At 42.4% G+C, this 19,067-nt stretch overlaps 1 protein-coding gene across 8 annotated transcripts in view; it reads left to right on the forward strand.

The window, feature by feature from the left end:
- The window catches only part of LOC119543434 (cat eye syndrome critical region protein 2), a 160,458-nt gene extending 145,034 nt beyond the window's left edge, over positions 1-15,424 (forward strand). For 5 of the 8 annotated variants that reach the window (XM_037848253.1, XM_037848257.1, XM_037848259.1 and 2 more), the window contains 10 exons: positions 4,459-4,588; positions 5,371-5,408; positions 5,491-5,582; positions 5,790-5,916; positions 6,414-6,802; positions 7,404-7,532; positions 7,721-8,567; positions 10,196-11,603; positions 12,868-12,979; positions 14,275-14,823. In XM_037848253.1, coding sequence (XP_037704181.1) covers positions 4,459-4,588; positions 5,371-5,408; positions 5,491-5,582; positions 5,790-5,916; positions 6,414-6,802; positions 7,404-7,532; positions 7,721-8,567; positions 10,196-11,603; positions 12,868-12,979; positions 14,275-14,280 — 3,278 coding nt within the window. In that variant the 3' untranslated portion in view covers positions 14,281-14,823. Of the gene's footprint in view, positions 1-4,458; positions 4,589-5,370; positions 5,409-5,490; positions 5,583-5,789; positions 5,917-6,413; positions 6,803-7,403; positions 7,533-7,720; positions 8,568-10,195; positions 11,604-12,867; positions 12,980-14,274; positions 14,824-14,971 lie in introns of those variants that run through there. The other 3 variants (XR_005218581.1, XM_037848254.1, XM_037848256.1) reach the window with 3 other exon arrangements.
- The last annotated feature ends 3,643 nt before the right edge of the window (positions 15,425-19,067 follow it).

Here is a 19,067-nt window from a genome sequence, read left to right on the forward strand (position 1 = left end):
CCTCAACATGGATGAACCTCAAAAACAATATGCTATGTCAAAGAAGCCAGGCACAAAAAGGTATGTGTTGTATGATTCCATTTATATGAAACATCCAGAATGGATAAATCTCTATAGACAGAAAGCAAGAAGGGAGAACAGGCTGTGACTGCTTATTGGGCACAGGGCTTCCTTTGGGGTGATGAAAATGTCTTGGAATTAGATAAAGTTAACGGATACACAAAATTGTGAATGGACGACAACATTGTGAATGGACCAGATAGCACGGAATTGTACACTTCAAAATGGCTAATGGTTAATTTCATGTTTGGTGATTTTTACCTTGATAACAAAAACAAGGAAATTGAAACACAAGGAAGAATAATGTTGATGGAAATACAGATGTGAAGGAAACAAATAGAATTTATAGAAAGATAAAGTATGGTCATTGGAGTAATAACTAACGGGGGTTAAACACCTTAGGTACACATGAAGAAGAAAATCATTGGCCTAGAAGATATATCTGGGAAATAATGTAGAATGTAGCACTAAGATAAAGAAGATGGAAATGATGAAAGGTTATATATTATGGTTAATTATCAGGGTCCAGTCATGAAAACAGAAACTACACTAGATGCTTCACCAGAGTGAATTTAATATGGGTGTTTTTGTTTCCCAGCTGCTAAAGAAATACCACACAGTAGGTTGGTTTAAATAGCAGGAATTTATTGACTCTGGGTTTTGAGACTAAGTGAAGTCCAAAATCGAGGCATCGTCAAAGTGCTGCTTTCTCCCCACAGACTGGGGCGTTCTGGGGCTGACTGCTGGTGATCCTTGGTCTTTGACTTTTCCGTCACATGGTAATGCACATGGCGGCCTCTCCTGGCATCCCTGATTTTGTTGCGTTCTAGCTGCTTCCCATGGCTTTCTCTCTGTGTGTATAATTTCACTGTGCTTGTAAAGGACTCCAGTATTAGGATTAAGACCCATCCTAATTCAGTTGGCCCATACCTTCACTGAAGTAAGTTCATTAAAAGGTCTGATTTACAATGGGTTCACGGCCACAGGAATGGATTAAGATTAAGAGCCTGTTTTTCTGGGGTCCATAGCTCCCAAGCCACCAAAATGATTTTTGGTTAAATGAAATTTAAAGAAATAAAAATGTAAAAATGGAATTCTGAAGGTAATACAGAGGTAGCCCTCCTAAGGCAAGAGAGACAAAGGGATGAGATTGGGGTTATCAGAACTTAAAAGTTCAGAGTAGTGGCTCTGCAGAGTTGCAACTCAGGTATTTGAAGATGGGATGCTGCTGGCCTGCTGCTCGTGCCTTTGAGAGCATGCAGTGAGCGTGGTTCTAGGTACTAAAAGAAAGTGGTGAGCAGAACCAACTGGAGCTTCCCAAGTGAAAAGCCATTGCTGGCTGATGTTGGACAGGAACAACCTGTCCAGCAAACAGGAAGGAACAAATTCTTTATCTCCTCATCCTGTCTTCCGTTCTCCCTCTAGTATTCCCTTTGGGCAGAATATAACAAGTAGCCAGTGACAAAGGACAAATGACATTTGCAGAGTCATAGCCCCTGTATCACAATATGAATATTGAAGGTTGAGTTTAAAACTGACAAATTGCTTAATAGCTGACTCGGTGTACAGAATGAAAGGTCCAACATGTGTTAACTGTAAGTTTTGAAATTACCGAGTCAAGAGAATGGGGCTAATTATCATATTATTCTATTAGGACATTCTATTACATAATGATAAAAAATAATTATTTAGAAAGATAAAACTTTGTAATTGCATGTAAGATATCTTAAAAATAGCTGAAGAATAAAAATTAATGGCCTAGTTTCCAACTCAGTAAATTTTTTGTTTCCTGGGCTGCTTAAGCAAATAGCTTACAGTGGTTCAGCTTAAACAATGGGAATTTATTCACTCACGGTTTGAGGCTGGGATAAAATCAAGCATTATCAAAGTGATGCTTTCTTCCCAAAGACTGTGACATTCTGGGGCTGGCTGCTGGCGATCCTTGATGTCTTTTTTTTCCTTCTCTCTGGTAGAGGAGCTTTTAATATAAGACGATAAAAATACAGTTTCCAGTGAACAGCTTTCTGATGATAAAATTTGGGTACTTAGATGAATTAGATAGTTTCCTAAGGAAGGAAACTTACCATACCTGACTTAAGAAATACAAAAAATTATTAGACTTTAGAGTTGTCAAAGAAATTGATTAAAATTCATTCAGAAAACCCTATTCAAACACACACTGTAAAAATAAACAAGAGAAGCACATCCAGCAATGTAGTTTTACAGATACATCATGACCAGGTTGGATTTATTCCTGGAATGCAATAGTTTAGCGTTATTGTTTCACATATAAATGTCATTTATCAGATTCATAGAATAAAGAAGACAGTTCATGTGATTGTCTCAATAGTTGCAGGAACAAACATCTCTTTTGTATATGTTAAAAAAAATTAGAAGTACAGAAAATTTAGAAAAACTAGAACCTTATCTATTAAAAAAATTATAACAGTCTATCTAATAGAGAAACATTCAAGTATTCCTTTTAAAATCAGGAAGAAAACAAAGATTTCCTCTATCATCACTTCTATTCCATATTATATTTTAGGATTTTATGCTTGTTATGGATTGAATCGTGTCTCCCAAAAAGACATGTTCAAGTCCTAATCCCCTGCCCTGTGAAGGTGAACTTATTTGTAAGTAGGATCTTTGAAGGTATTAATTACTTAAAATGAGGCCAGACTGGATTGGGGCATCCCTAACCCCATATGGCTAGAGTCTATATAAGGAGGGGAAATTTTGACAGAGACACAGACAACAGATATATAAACAGAGAGATGGCCATGAGTTGGCGGCAGAAGTTGAGTTAGAGATTTCCGACCAGCCACTGCAAGAACCCTTCAGTCGTCAGGAGGCGTCTCTGCCAACACCTTGGTTTTGGACCTCTGGCCTCGGAAGTGTGATGCAATAACGTTTGTTGTTGTTTAAGCCAACCGGTCTGTGGTACTTTGTTCAGTGGTCCTGGCAAAGTAAGACAATTGTATACGAAGAAAAAATATTGTTTGGGGAAGGTATGATTTGAAACTCCAAGAAAATGTTCCAAGAAATTATTATAACTAGTAATAATTCTGCAAAGTAAATGATATTGTATTGCCTGTTCTTAAAATAAGTCTTCTTGTGTCTCTAATGTTAAAAGAATGGTCATTGCAGTGCTGCTTACAAAATTAAAATAATTGGAGTCAAGTAGAAAATGAATTATTAAGTTGTGGTTTAATCATATAATGAAACACCTTATTAAAGTAAATAAAGCAAATTGTTAAGGTTTGGCAGTTTGGTAGATACATTAGTTTAGCAAGATTTGAAGTTTGAAGTTGTGCTCTTTAAAAAAAAAACTTTTAAAAGTTGGTGAAAGTAAAGTGCCTTTTTTTTTTTTTTAACAGGAGTCATTGAGAGTTTATGGCTTCATTTGGCCCCAAAATACACCTAAGAGGGTGTGAAGTGCTTGTGATTCATTAAAGCAGATATAGATTACTCTGAGTTTATAAGTGAAAATAATCCAAGGACAAAAGCACAAGTCAAATGGAACTTGACAGGGAGAACACTGTTTGCAGGAGGATCGTGTTTGTGCCAGTAGACAGGCATAGAAGAAAATAGGGGCTGTGTGCAGGCTTCTCCTTCCGTGTCTGCTCCGCCATCTGACAGTGTGCTCCTCTTCATCGCCTCGCCTCTTTGTGCCTCACCGTCTTGTTCCCTGTGGGCAGCAGTGTCCCATCAGGCTAGGAGTGGAACAGCAAGTGTGTTGCACACAGCCATGGCCAGGGGTCAGAAAAATTTGTTTCTGCCGCCCAGCTCCTTGCTAGTTACAACTGGCATCTTTGTCTTGTTCCACCCAGACTTATCACTACCACTGGCTTGGTGGGAATTAGCTGCCTGAGGAGGGGTGGGGACCAGAGATAATTGGTGTGCACAGATGCTGTAATGAATGTGAAACCTTGAGAGCTTGAGTGTGTACATAAAATCCTGTGTTTGTCTGGAATGAGTCTGGTTCTTAAAAAGGAAATGTTGTTTTCTTGAGAGAAAGATAGAAAAAGGGCTCTGATAGTCAACGAGAGAGAATCTTTGTTCAAGCTTCTATTTCCTTTTTCTTCTAATTCCTTTTTTCTGTTTTCTTCCATTTTGCCTCCCCCCCGCACACACACACACCCCAACCTTCCTCTTTATGCTTATCTCCCAGCATGAGCTCAAAACGAGTAAGGGGACTGGATTCCATTTGTTTATATTTTTTCTTGAAGCATTTACAGAAACATCCGAAGTACCAAAAAGAGAGGGCAAAGGGAACAAAAAGAATTTTGTGATACTACTTTGGTGCTCTTTGTTTCTTTTTTTATCTCAAAATGATGAGTAAATATCTGATCATCTGGAAGGTACTTAACTCACTCCATAGCTCTGTGCTCATTGTAGATCGAGCTAAAAGGCGAAAGCTCAGGGAAGAACGGGCGTGGCTGCTGGCTCAAGGGAAGGAGCTCCCCCCAGAACTCTCCCATCTAGACCCCAGCTCTCCCATGAGGGAAGAAAAAAAGGCTAAGGACCTGTGAGTATTTACTAACAATAGCTACTAAAATAGCAGCTGATAACATTTATTAAGCACCTAGGCATTGTGCTGTATACTTTTGTTCTGGTAAGTAATAGTATTACCATTGTAAAATTTGGGAAACACAGTAAGTGACAGAGGTGGGAGACTCAAACCCACAGCTGACACCAGTGTTTTTGACCATGCACACAGACATGTATTGTCTCTCTCTTTCTTTTCCCTTTTATATTTTTGTTTTCATTCTCTGTAGGAGCATAAGTGATGTTTTTATACAGCGTTTAATTTGATGAAATCAGAATCAATATTATTGTGTAGAATTGTTCCTTGGAAGTATGCAGAGCTATTTATTCTAATTTCTAAAAATCTTTGTAATAGCTTTTTTAATAGATGTTTCCTATTAAATACTGGGTACTGTGTCTCTTTTTACTCCACACTGAATTTCTGTTAAGTGGTAGAAATATAAAAATCATGTCTACTTGTTTGGGGGGATTATCATTCTTTAGATCACAAAAATATTCATTGGGGTAAAATAAAACTTTGGAAAAAATGTGCTGTTAGTTAAGACTGTAGAATCCTAACTTGAATTCTGGATCAAATAGACCAACCTCATCATTTTATAAATGAAGAAAATGGTCTTTCCCCTTTTTTGCTTCATATTATCTTCAGGAAGTATTATCAGTGTCAGAGACTTAGTTAAACAAAATTGCTAGGACTATCTCAAATTTAGGTTCATTCAGAAGGTGGTCAGAATTACTATTAATTTCTTATTTTATGTTTTATAGTTTTGAATTGGATGATGATTTCACTGCCATGTATAAAGGTCAGTTCCCATTCTCAACTATTATATTTTTGATAGAGGTAGTCCTGTGTGTGATAGATAACTTCTCTTCTTTGGTTCTCAGTTCTAGATGTTGTAAAGGCTCATAAGGATTCCTGGCCCTTTTTGGAACCTGTGGATGAATCTTATGCGCCCAACTATTACCAGATTATTAAGGTAGAGGCAGCTTTTTAATCATAACTATTATACCATATTAGGTCTTTCTTGCTTTTTGTTTGTTTCTTTAAGTGTATTTACAGTCAGGGCACCTGGATATATATCAGGCGCTTGGGCAAATCGTAACAGGAATCCTTATCTCATACGAACTAAGAGATGTTTTTTTCCTCTAGCATTTTGTAATGAAAGAGATGCATTCTCTTTCAGGTCCCCATGGATATTTCAAGCATGGAGAAGAAACTGAATGGAGGTTTATACTGTACCAAGGAAGAATTTGTAAATGACATGAAGACTATGTTCAGGAATTGTCGCAAATATAATGGGGAAAGTAGTGGTAAGTGGGGTGGAGCTTGCTTGGGCTTCTCATTTGCTGTGTGCATTACCATAAGAATAAAATGCCTTCTCTTTTAGAAATACACATCCCAGTGATTCAGACCTTTCTTTGAGACTGTAAAGAGAATGTATGTTATTAAAACTATGGGATTGACCATTTCAGCCACTTACATGTGTATGCCAGAGATTATCTCCTATCACCCATTGGAAGAGACTGCAGCTGGCATTAGAAGGCTGACTTCACCATAAAGAATTAAAGTTTACTAGTGTGGGATAATAGTTCTAAAATCACCATCAGAGCCATATAACCTTGAGCTTCTTTGGACAGAGACCACATCTTCGTCTTGGGTGTATAACCACAGAACATAATATGCACTCAAGTTAAGTTAAACCCAAGTTTAAACTTGAGCAGCTTGTATCAGTTATTGGTAAGAGAATTGTCTTTTGTGTTCTGTAGAACGATATGGAAGGTCAGTCCTTGTATCTTTCTGTCTGCAGAGTATACCAAGATGTCTGACAACTTAGAGAGGTGTTTCCAGCGGGCGATGATGAAACATTTCCCTGGTGAAGATGGAGACACAGATGAAGAATTTTGGATCAGAGAGGATGAAAAGCGGGAGAAGAGACGAAGTCGTGCCGGGCGAAGTAGCGGCAGCCATGTCTGGACCCGCTCTAGGGACCCCGACGGGCCCAACAGGAAGCAGCAGCCTGTGGAGAATGGAGGGAAATCGCTGCCCCCTGCACGCCGAGCCCCGTCCACCGTGGACAGTCAGAGGAGCAGCTCCACACAGCCCCCTCGGGAGGTGGGCCCTTCTAATGGCCGAGGCTTTTCCTGCCCTCTGCATTATGGCGGGATGCCCAGCCACTCACCCCTTTTAAACCAGATGGTAAGGAACAGCCCAGATTCTGTTGTGGTTCCCCCTTATCGGGAATTGCTAGGGAAGTATAGGCTTCTCTTCCAAAACAGTTTTTCTGTACCTTGATTCTTTTCTCCCCCATCTGCCCTTCCTTTATTCTTCTTTGACTTTAAATCTTCCTTTCTCTGAATAATTTGTTTCTTGCTAAAATGGGCAAAACTGGTTTTGGAGGGTAAAAAAAATCTTATCCTTGATGTGTAAAGCTATGCTTTACACATAAAATACACAGTATTTACCCATAAACCGATATGCAGTATTATCTGTGGTATCAAAATTTCATGATGGGAATTGATTAGGAGAAACATGGCTAAAAAGGCTCCTTAGGGGGTAATAATGAAAAAGATTGTGAAACACTGATTTTATCCCTCTCCTGGAGAGGAAAATGCTTCAGGCTCAGTAGCCTGTCCTGGTCTAGGCGAGCCCACATCCAGGCAGTCGTCCTCGGCACTATATGCTGAGTTGCCAGTGGTTTGTTATCTCAGCAGGACGTTCATCTTCAGGAAAGTGTTGTTCTATACCTGATGTCTGTGCTCTCTCTTTTTCCCTTCTTTCTTTCCCCAATGGCCTCCAGAGGCCCACAGTACCAGGAACATTTGGCCCACTGCGGGGATCAGATCCTGCCAACTTATATGGCTCCTCTAGAGTCCCAGAACCACACCCTGGAGAGCTCGTTCATCAACATCAGTCTTTTGCTGTGCAGGTAAGCCACCTACTCAGAAAATGCGGTTGCAGAGAGTCCCACAGAAGTTTCAGAAGGACATTCTCTTACTAGGTTAAATTTAATTCAGTCTCCTATCCTGAAGAATTGTCCATATAGGTTAAACACATTACACAGTCTGCCTTATTCTCTGGCACTGGTGAGCTCTATGTTTTGTTTTCTTGTTGCAGCCTCCAGTTGGAATTAACAATCACCGAGGACCCAGGCTAGGGACACCTGAAGAGAAGCCCATGTGTGGGGGGCTGACGCACCTTTCTAACATGGGGTCACATCCTGGATCCTTGCAGCTTGGGCACATGAGTAGCCCCTGTCAGGATGGAAGCATGTATCCCCCTACTCAATTCCAGCCAGGATTTATTCCTCCCAGGCATGGTGGGGCTCCAGCCCGACCCCCAGACTTTCCTGAAAGCTCAGAAATTCCTCCCAGCCACATGTACCGATCCTACAAGTACCTGAATCGCGTACACTCTGCTGTCTGGAATGGGAACCATGGTGCTGCAAACCCCAGCCCCTTGGGGCCAGATGAGAAGTCCCACATGGGGCCCGGACCCTCACACCAGCCTCACACTCTGGGTCACATGATGGATTCCCGAGTGATGAGACCACCTCTCCCCCCAAACCAGTGGACTGAACAATCAAGCTTCCTACCTCATGGAGTTCCTTCTTCAGGGTATATGCGACAACCCTGTAAATCCACTGGACATCGGTTACAGGCCCCTCCAGCCGCACTGCAGAGTTCTCTGTTTGGGGCACCCTCCCAGGCCCTGCGCGGGGTGCCAGGAGGGGACTCCATGATGGACAGCCCAGAGATGATTGCCATGCAGCAGCTGTCCTCCCGCGTTTGCCCTCCAGGTGTGCCTTACCACCCCCAACAGCCTGCTCCCCACCATTTACCTGGCCCTTTTCCACAGGTAGCTCACTCAGCCTCAGTAACTGTGGCAACCCCCAAAACTGCCTTGGGGGACCCTGGGAGGACACAGGATAACAGTGAAACAAAAGAGTCTGACAGTGACCGAGGTAATTTGCATTGTCACTTCATCTGAATTTTGGCTCTTAATTTAAGCTGTCAGTTCATGAGTAATCTTTTCACATAGAATATCTAGCCAAATGAAAACTGGTTTCCAGCCTCTTTTTTTTTTTTTTTTTTTTGGTCATTCTCCAAAGTGGCATATTTTATTGATCCTTAACTTCTTTAGAAGACTAATAATAAAAGTTTGGTGTATCTTATCAAGATATGTGACTATTAGGCTCAGATTCAAACCAGCCATAGCATGACTTTCAGTCCAAAGATCCAAAAGGTTTTCTGTTAATAATGATTGCTACACAGATTTTGTACTTATTATACATATGTGAATTAACTCATTTATTCCCCAGAACAAGCCTTTGATATAGCCATTGTTATTATCCTTGTTTTTACATATGGAGAAACTAAGGCACACAGCTAATAAATAACTTGCCCTCATCCAGCTAGTAAGTGGTGAGATTTGAACACAGACAGACAGTATCCAAACTCTTAACCAGGGCACCATCATACTGCCTTTTAAAACTTAACTGTTTGGAAAATTATCATGAAATAAGTTTTTGGTATTTTACTTGATGCCTTATTATTCGCATCCTTGTATTCCATGGATACGTACCTGTATTTTTTAAGAATGAAGACTAATGAGAGCTAGTGAATCTCAGAGCAGTTTCTTAGAAATGCCATTTAAGAGCATAAACATTAAACTGGAAGAGGGGGAGGAAAAGAGTACTTTGTGTAATTAGTACTTCTTTGTAGGATAGGTGTCAGCCTATATTGCATGTGATTTTCTCAGTACATGGCTGCAGAGCGGAGGTACATGTTGAAGATTGCACATAAGATTTGAAATTGATGGTAGGCCTAGAACTCAGACTTACTTTGAGTATTTCTTTGGGCAAGGCCCAATTTTTTGAACACCACCTCTAGCAGAATATTCTACAGCTGGATTCGAATGGTATCTGAAATTCAAAAAGTCAAAAGAGTCCCGCTAGTGAATCCTTGGGGGAAGTCTTTATTTGCAAGTTACCACGTTTTATTTAACCAAATAATGTAAAGTATGGATTTTAATTTCGTTGCACAGCTTTTACCTTTGATATTTAAAACCACCTTTAGTTCCTAAGTGGCGTGAGATGTTAGTTGATCTTTAAAGGTAGTGAAGAATCCTTGCTCTTGTCCTTAACATCTGTAAACAGAATTTTTGTGTGGAATATTTTGACCACACCTTGGGCAACAACTGTCCTTATAGAAAAGATACTAATAATGAGCGTATATTCATGAGTTGTGATTAAGAATTTGAGTCAAGTAAATTAAATTGATTGGGTTTTATGACATGTTTTTAATATGTTAAAGATGCCTATTGAGTTGCATTCTGTAGGCATCTTGTTTTCAAGTCAGTCAACAACAATTGAGTCCCACTTTGCGTGTAAGTACTGAGCGGGTAGTGGGAAACAAAACCCAACATCCTGACCCCCTTCATGGACTCCAGAAAGTTCCAATTTGATCCTGAGTGCCCACGTATCCACCTCAGCCCATCTCTCCTCATCTGGCTGCCTATCGTGTTCATTTCATTAACCCCATCAGTATTGTCATATGAGCTGCTCAGTTATTATTTTGTTCTATCCTGCAGCAGAGCCTTTGCCTGGGCTTGAGGAGAAACCACCAGGTGTTGGTGCTTCAGAGGGGGTGTACCTCAAACAACTACCTCATCCACCTCCCCTGCAGACCGGCTGCACCAGGCAGAGCTCACCACGAGAAAGGGAGACAGAGGGCCTGGAGCTCAAAAGCAAGTCCTCAGAATCTGGAGACAACTGTAAAGTAACAAAGGGCAAGAATACCTGGCCCTCAGATAGCAGCTACACCAGCCCAGCTGCCCAAGGATGCATGAGCGACATCTCTACTGTGGCAGACAGAGGGGCTCTACCTGAAAATGGAGTGATGGGAGAAGCATCTCCTTGTGGGTCCGAGGGGAAGGGCCTTGGTGGTTCCGAAAAGCCTCTCTGCCCCCGAGGCAAAGCGTTGCAGGAAACGCTGCCATGTACTGGACAGAACGCAGCTTCGCCTCCCAGCACGGATCCCAGTTTGATGGGAGGCTCTGTGAGCCAGTTTTCTCCCTTGTATATGCCTAGCCTGGAATATTCAAATTCAGCTGCTCATTACCACATCGGTCCAGGCCTGCAGGGTTTGGGCCCTGTGATGGGAGGGAAATCCTCAGTAGCGCATCCTCAGCATTTTCGCCCTAGGAACTTTCAGTCTAATAACCCTCATTCTGGAATTTTTCCACGGTTTCCCCCCCACCAAGGAATGAGATATTCTTACCAGGCACCACCCCAGCCTTCCTACCATCACTACCAGCGAACTCCTTATTACACGTGTCCACAGGGCTTTTCTGACTGGCAGAGACCTCTCCATACCCAGGGAAGCCCAAGCGGGCCACCTAGTCAGCCACTCCCACCAAAGCCCCTCTTCTCAGATAATAATGCTGTGGCTAATTTGCAAGTCTGTGAGACACTGAATGCTGCCTTAACTTCTCCAACCCGAGTGGATGCCGTGGCTGCTGAAGTTGTCGCAACTGATGGGCAGAATCCTGGTCCAGAGGAAGAGAAGCTGGATGAATCCATGGAGAGGCCAGAGAGTCCCAAAGAATTTCTAGACCTGGACAACCATAATGCAGCTACCAAGCGACAGAGTTCATTGTCAGCCAATGAATATCTTTATGGAACTCCTCCTCCACCTCTGAGTTCAGGGATGGGTTTTGGTTCGTCTCCTTTCCCACCCCATGGTGTAATGCTACAAACGGGGCCTCCGTATACACCTCAGCGGCCGGCCAGTCATTTCCAGCCCAGGGCTTACTCTTCCTCTGTGGCTGCTCACCCCCCTCACCATCCAGTGGCCGCCCAACCCAACGGCCTCCCACAGGAGGGCCCCGTCTACAGCTGCCAGGATGGCCTGGGGCACTTTCAGGCTGTAATGATGGAACAGATTGGCACTGGAAGTGGGACAAGGGGACCTTTCCAGGAAATGTACAGACCATCAGGGTAAGATGAGATTGTTTTTTGTTTCTATAAAAAGAAGGGGCGATAGTTTTAAAAAGAGAAATGGCCTTAGAAAAGAACACATCACTGATCAGGGTACAAGAAGCATTGATCTTGGAGACTTGGTGGAAGTGTATTTGGCATAGAGCCTAATTTTATCTTTGACATTATTTTTCCCTCATTATTGATATTTAAATGACTTTAGGTAGATTTTTATACCAGAAACTTGATAATTACAGAGCTTATCAGCATTGCTTGTGAGTTCAGACATTCGGAGGTGAAAGCAGGCTTTCAAACCCTGGGGCAGAGAGCACAGGTAATGTGAAAGCTTCACTCCTTATCTCTCCTCTCCTCTCCTCTCCCTGGAGGCAGCTGCTATCCCCATGAGAGCTCTTTCATAAAAACAGGTGGGATAGTGATGCTGTAAGGACCCCGTAAGCTGGGCTGCTCCAGAAAGTTTTCGAATTAATAACTTATTAAAAGATGGTGAAGTGAAGCTGCTGGTGATGAAACCAGTACCACCTGGCTTAAGAGCCAGTGTGCCCCTCCCTGTACTGTCCTGTCTTGTCACCGCCACACCCTCCTCCCATGGAACATTTTGCCATATTTGCTTTCTATCTCTCTAAATACTTTTTTTCTTTTCTTTTCTTCTCGTTTTTCTTCCTAAACCTATGGAAAGTATGTTGTGAACACCATGACCCTTCACTTCCCTCCTGAATATTTCAGCATGCATCTCCTAAGAATAAGCGCCTTCTCCCACCAATCTCAAGTAGTATCTCAACCATGGGAAATAACATAGAGTCTATATTTAAATTTTCTCAGTTGTCCCCCAAATTTCTTTTATACCTATGTTTCTTTATTTTATTTTGATTTTTTTCTTATCTGGGATCTAACCAAGGTTCACGCAATGATACTTGATCCCCATGTCTCTCAATTTCCAGCAGTCTTCCCACCATTTGTTTTGTTTTGTGCAGGGCGGCTCTCATGTGGAGTGTCCAGGTTCTGGATGTGTCTCATTGTTTCCTTGTGTTTAGAGTAGGAGGAACACTTGTTTGGGAGCACTGTGTGGCAGACGTCACATGTGTGTCACTGCCTCATGCCAGGAGGCCCATAGTGTCAGCTTGTCCCATTACTGATGAGGCCAAGTTTGATCACACAGTGATTAAGGCAGTGTCTGCCTGGGCACTTCATGATGAAAGTATCTCTTTTTCCTTTGTGAGTTTTATGACTGCATCAATTCGTAACCATCCCTTTCTTGCGGCTGTAGAATGCAGATGCAACCCATGCAGTCACAGTCCTCATTCCCAAAGACCCCGGCTCCAGTAACATCACAGGAAGAGCTGCCGCCACACAAGCCCCCAACCCTTCCTCTGGATCAGGTAAGGGCTATCAAAAATTGGAGCTTCTCTTTATCTTATTCTTCCTGGTGGTATGAAATAAGTGCTGTTTTGAAAAATCTTCTAAGGTATCCTATTGTTTTTGGTTTGCTAAAGCTGACGAAATGCAGTATACCACAGATGGTCTGGCTGTTAACAATAGGGATTTATTATCTTACAAGTTAAAATTTTAAGGCTGTGAAAATGTCCAAAATGTCCAAATTAAGGCATCAACAGGACGATGCTTTCTCTGAAGGCTGGTTACCAGTGACTCCTCGGTCAGATAGCAAGGCACGTGGCGACATCTTCTGGTCCTTCTCTCCCAGTTTTCATGGCTTTAGCTTCTGCCTTCGGTGGCTTCCTCTTGTGTTTTATGTGAGTCTTCTCTTAGCTTCTCCTGGGCTTTTCTCTTAAACTTTTCTCAATTTCATCTCTTAGCTTCTTTATGGGTTTTCCCTCTTAGAAAGGACTCCAGTAAGAGGATTAGGACCCACCTTGAATGAGATGCATCACATCTCAATTGAAATAACCTAACCAAAATGTCCCATTCATAATAGGTCTGTACCCTCAGGAATGGATTAATAGAACATGGCCTTTTCTGGGCCTTTTCTGAAGTTTCAGCTTTAAACTAGCACACCTATTGGTACAGGAACTTTTCCTGAAAAGTGTTTGGAGTCCTGTTGGCAACCAGGCCAAAAGGGCCACGGAGGCCCAGTGCTCCCAGCTGGCTCAGCACTAGGGAAGAGCAGACGAGGCTTCAGAAGTCACCTCTCTGTGCTTTTCTCATGTTCCTTCTTCTTGTTCCTATATGGAAACCAAATGTTTTAGGAGTTTGTGGACATGTCTTCCAAACTGACTACTGACACTTCTTTTGATAAGATTCCTTGTCCATTTTATCCTTCCCACCTCTTTCATTTGAGAGAGACTTCTGAATAATAGTTGCTGCTTTGAGTGCTGCTTCTGTGCCAGCCATTGTGCTGAGTTTCCTTAGACGTGCAATATTTCATTTCATCCTTTCCTTGCTTCCCATCAAGTAATTATTGTCATCATCATCACCACCACCATCTTCATTCCCTACCAGGCAAGAAGTCCTATAGCTACTAAGTGACGGGACTGGGGTTTGAAACAGGAGGCCCAGGAGTCTGGAGTCCTGGCTCACCATCCTCTGGGAGTAAACCACGGCCAATAACACAGCATCAGTCTGTTTTTCCAGACCAAGAGGAATGTGTACAGCTTTTCCTTCTTTAATATTTTTTAACAATTGTGCCATCTTTATTTCATTTTTTTTTTTCTCTCAGAGCTAGTCCAAGGAGGAAATTATCCCCAAGGAAATGGAAAGCTGCACATGAAGACTGGAATATGGAGAATTTGGGGAAGTGATCCTCATCCATCTCTGCTCCTGTCCCCCCACCCTTCACAGTGCTTTGTTCATGCCATCCAGGAGTTGGAGCCATTCACGGGGCCCCAGAGCATGCTCCCTAGATGAGAGCACACAGCTCCCAAAGGTCCTGGGCAGGGCTCTCTCGCGGAGCTGATGGAGACCGTCAGGAAGAACAAGTGAACCTGGAATTAGGATGACTCTTCCAAATCCTGAGACTTTTGTTCAGGGAAAATAATTGTAAACTGGTGGGGAGAAGGCCTACTTAAGAATGGAGTGGTGTTTTTAAACTTTTATGAGCAGCTAAACTCAGGTATATATTTGGGGAAGGGAGGTACAATTTACTACTCATAGTATTAATGTGTTTGGAGCTGGGTCCAGTTTACAGAATTTTCCTGTTGCCTTTTAAGATAATTTTGTTGTTGGTGGTGAATGTATTGTACATAAAGTGGGAAGGGTGGGTGGGAATGTGGAAGAAATGGGAGTCCTATCTGGGGTGGGCACACAGCACTGGAGTGATACTTTACTGTTTACAATCATGTCACACTGAATACTTTGGGAAGCAGGAGAAAAGGAAAGGAAAGTTTTAACCTTGTAATGTCACTGTCTTTCCTTAGTGGCTATCCATCTTTTAAGAGCTGAAGGCTATCCTTCCATCTAGCTGAGGAGAGTACAGTTGCACCTGTTCCTTGACCCATTTCGTTTCTCATTTTGGTGGCGGAGTGCTCTCACATGGCTTTCTCCAGAGGCTTCAGTCCAGAAAGCAGGCTGCTCACTTGCTCTGGTGGCCCGAATCCTGGATTTGAACAGTGGGTGCTCCTTCAAATCCTTTTATCCCTGATTTTACCACCAACCCTACCAGATAGTTGTAAACCAATCTCGGGAATTGGGATCACTAGAGCGTTTCACTTATTAGAATATAAAATGAATTATCATCTTCTGGTGGGCCTGCCGGACTGTGATCTAGAAAGCTTTCCTGATCGAATACAGCTTTCTGGCTCAAATCACATTTTGTGGAAGTGACTACTCAGGTTTGTATATGTTAGCATCAATAAAGAAATTGCACAGTTCTGAATAGGAAAAATGTATTCTGTAGACTTACAGTTTGAATTTAGGAGTATTTCGGTATATATAGTTTTTATTCATTTTAAGTGAATCATAGTAAAATCAGCCATGGTGATTTAAAATTGCTATCAAGAACAAATTCTTGGAAATCATTTATATCTATGATAGGAAACAGTTTTACAGTACTAAATTACTTTACTACAGTTTTAGCAAGTTACACTGGATTGTCCCTGTTTAGCTTTCTGTATTTGATTTGAGCTGAGGTGCCACCAAAGCTAGCACCCATTTGTTTTAAATTCATGGATATCGCCCTAAGAAAAGAAAAAGAAGGCTAAGGAAAATGTTCTGAAATGACAGGTCTTTGTAAAGAACAGCATGTTTTAGGCATGTTTTTGAGATAGTAGAAAAGCTTCCATAAAATGTTAATCTGCTCTAGTTTCTCATAAATTCATCGTGGAAGAGAGCAATAGAAGTCTTCCCTCCAATTGCAGAATCCTTGATGAAACATGGAACTGTGATGTTTAAACTTTGCTAAGCATATGTTATCAGTGGGAAAGGAAATAAATAGGCCAAGTCCATTTACACCAATGAAACCCAAATCCCAGCTTGGGTGTGGTGGAAATGCATATAAAGAAGCCAGTACAGAGGGTTAGGGTTAGGGCTCAGCCAAAGCAACGTTTGAAGTGCTGTGTCCCAAAATACTAATTTTTCTCTGATAAAGACTTGGGTTTTAAATTCGGTATGTTTGCAAGAGGAATGAGTTGCAAGTTGAGGCCATGTTCTCATTTGATCCTAATTCCTGTTAGAAATCTGTTACTCGTTCAGAGGAGTGAAGAGTTTGGAGTTATTCCTGCAGGAAGAACAGGTTAAAAGATTTGTAAATAGGTCTCCATCTGCCCCTGAGCCTAGTGTAAGCTAATATGGTCAGAATGTTACTCCTGTTTCTCTGTGCAAAAGCAGCTTGGAGAAAAAGGCCAAGGCCAGTCTGGGGCTGTGTAGGCCTGGTCTGGGTCCAGAGCACTCTGCTGCCCACAGCCTTTCTCTTTTCCTGTGAAAGCTGGAGTGGGTGAGAGGCCTGTGACTCCTCCCTGGGTGGGAGTGAAGAAGCCACAGGGCCCGTGGTGCTAAAGCTGTCGGGGTGCTTGTACTGAATACCCTTTGGGGGTGGATAGGAGTGGACTGGAAGCTGTGGGGGTGGGGGGTGGGGGATCTGTTTGCCTTCCTTCTGCCCTCATGGTATTTGAAAAATTGTGTGTACATGTGGCTCAAGGTAACCCTTTCTCTTCACTCACCTACCCCCAACCCCCATAACCTTGTTGCTAGAGAAAAGCTGTGAACCATGTAGGAAGGAATCAGTAACTTCCTTCATCCTCAGTCTCCCTTCTTGGTATGCAGGGAGGGGAGACAGCACTAAGGAAGAACAATAGGAAATTGAACTACTGTATTAAATGTAACACTGTGAACAAGAACAGCAGCAAAATTGTCAGCCTTGTTGCAGGCCACATGGGAATTTGGCTGTGTGTTGCAGATGTCAGTGCTTCTCCCTTCAGCTGGCCGTCCTGAGCTTTTACTGGCCTTTGAAGAGTAAGATTGCAGGCACATTTGTGATCCATGAGCCGCTGGGAAGCACAAGTCCACCTGTCCCCTAACCTGCAGGATTTTGTTTCTCACCTTTTCGCCTTCCTCTAGCACTTCTCTAAGTGTCTTAAGCAGATGCAGATGCATTTGCCATCATCTATATTAGGGAAATGATGGTATGTGATATGCTATAATTAGAAGTAGTGTATAAGGATGTCCTAAGAAGGTTTCTCTCAGGTTCGAAGGGCATTCCACACTGTAGGTCTCTGTCACCTTGTCAGTGCCGGGCTCTCAGTGGTCCCCAGGAGGGAGATAGCTGAGGTCCACGCAGAATTAGAAATATGGTCACACCTATTTGATTTAACATTCATGTCTAACTTCTATTAGAGTTGTTAATAAGTTCCAAACTGTTTTCTTCAAGACCCAAGAGAAAGAAAAGTAGAGCCTTTTGGAAAGCTTCTGTTCTGTTTTTCCATCTTAGTTCATTTAAAAAAGCAACAACTATTTGCTGCAGTTTATTATGGTGGATGCATGTGGAGAGTAAGGACAGAATGTGCAGGATTCTTGTTCATGTCGCTTTTACTATCCCACCCCTTAAAAATAAAATTAAATCCTTCTTAATCTCTCCTTAATCCTGTTGATTTAGTTCTTCTGGTAGTATACAAGAGCTTATTATTAATAGGACTTTCATTCTACAGCAGGCCCAGGTCTGGCTCTTCTCCAGAGGCAGACTTTCATAGTCATCTCTTTTTATGTTTATGAAAAAGCTTAAGACCCATAGTTTGTTCCCTTTGGTTCAATCAAATCTCAGTTTTTAAGTGTAGATTATAGACCTTGAAAGTGCTTCTTAGTCTAACCGTTTGGTGTCCTTCTCCTGTGTCTTTTTCCTGTTGTATTACGTTGATGATTGATGGTGATTCCTACTGGAGTCAGAGTATGCTAAATGGCAAGCACAAAATCCCAGTGCTCCCAACGCTGCACCTGTCAGAACGAGCATTCAGTCCCGTACCATTTGGGTGAATTTTTTTCTTGCTTTTTTTTTTTTTAATGGAAGTTCAAATCTGTAAACAACATACTATTCAAATACTTAATTTGAAATTTCACAGCAGCCCCAAGGCAAGGACAGTTGCACAGTGTCATAATCCTGACATGCTTTCATGGAAATCAAAGGCTTAGGGTTTTCTAGCATTATTATCTCTTTCCTGTCAGTTCACCCCCTGGCCAGATTTTTTGTGACCCTCCATTGTGGAAGTCACTTCCATGTATTAGTGGGTCGTGTACTTTACAAATTGTAGGGGCCTGGGATGCTGTGTCCTTGGAGAGGCTTTTCTTCCCGGACTCAAAGACAGGAAAGAAACTGGGCTCCTCTTTTCTCTCTGTTGGGTTGGATTCTTTGTACCTGCAGCCTTAAGCAGCTGCAGTTTTGCTGTGCTTTGTCTTGAGGAAACAGAACTTGGGTGAACATTGCTGTTTCCATCTCTCAAATGAGGCCATACACAAGCTTTGTCTCCAAGCTGGGTGTTGGTCTCTCTCCAGGCTCTATAGGCCTTTGCTCAACAGACGTTTGGAGGGGCTGTCTCCAGAGCTTGGACTGAACTTTTTTTTTTTTTTTTTTTTTTTTTTTACCCAGTCTGTCTCACTCCGCACCAAGGGGGACTGACTTAACTCTTCTGTAGTAATGACTGGTTACCAGCCAATTGTCCTGCATGTGTACTTGAACCAGGTGAGATAGGGTGGGGAGACAGTTGTGGATGTCGAGTAAGTTATTGAAGTGCTGAGCACCTTTGGGTGTACCATGTGTGGCCCCCTTTTTTTCCTAGCTGGGGCTTGGGCACCTCACTCTGCTGCCTTCCACACAACCCCTAGGAGCCCAGGCCAGTCTCTACCAGCATGCGGCACACAGTGTCAGGGATTCTTCACTCCTGCTGCAAAAGCCGTGTAAACTTTCCTGGCCAGTACTGGAAAGGGGAATGCTATTTATTTTTGTATTGTGTATATTTTGTCGTGGTCTGCTGATTTCCCTGTTTCACTGAGAGCGACACTTACCTCAATAGTCAGTTCAATATTGTG

Source organism: Choloepus didactylus, chromosome 8 (genome assembly GCF_015220235.1).
Source record: "Choloepus didactylus isolate mChoDid1 chromosome 8, mChoDid1.pri, whole genome shotgun sequence".
Taxonomy (NCBI): domain Eukaryota; kingdom Metazoa; phylum Chordata; class Mammalia; order Pilosa; family Megalonychidae; genus Choloepus; species Choloepus didactylus.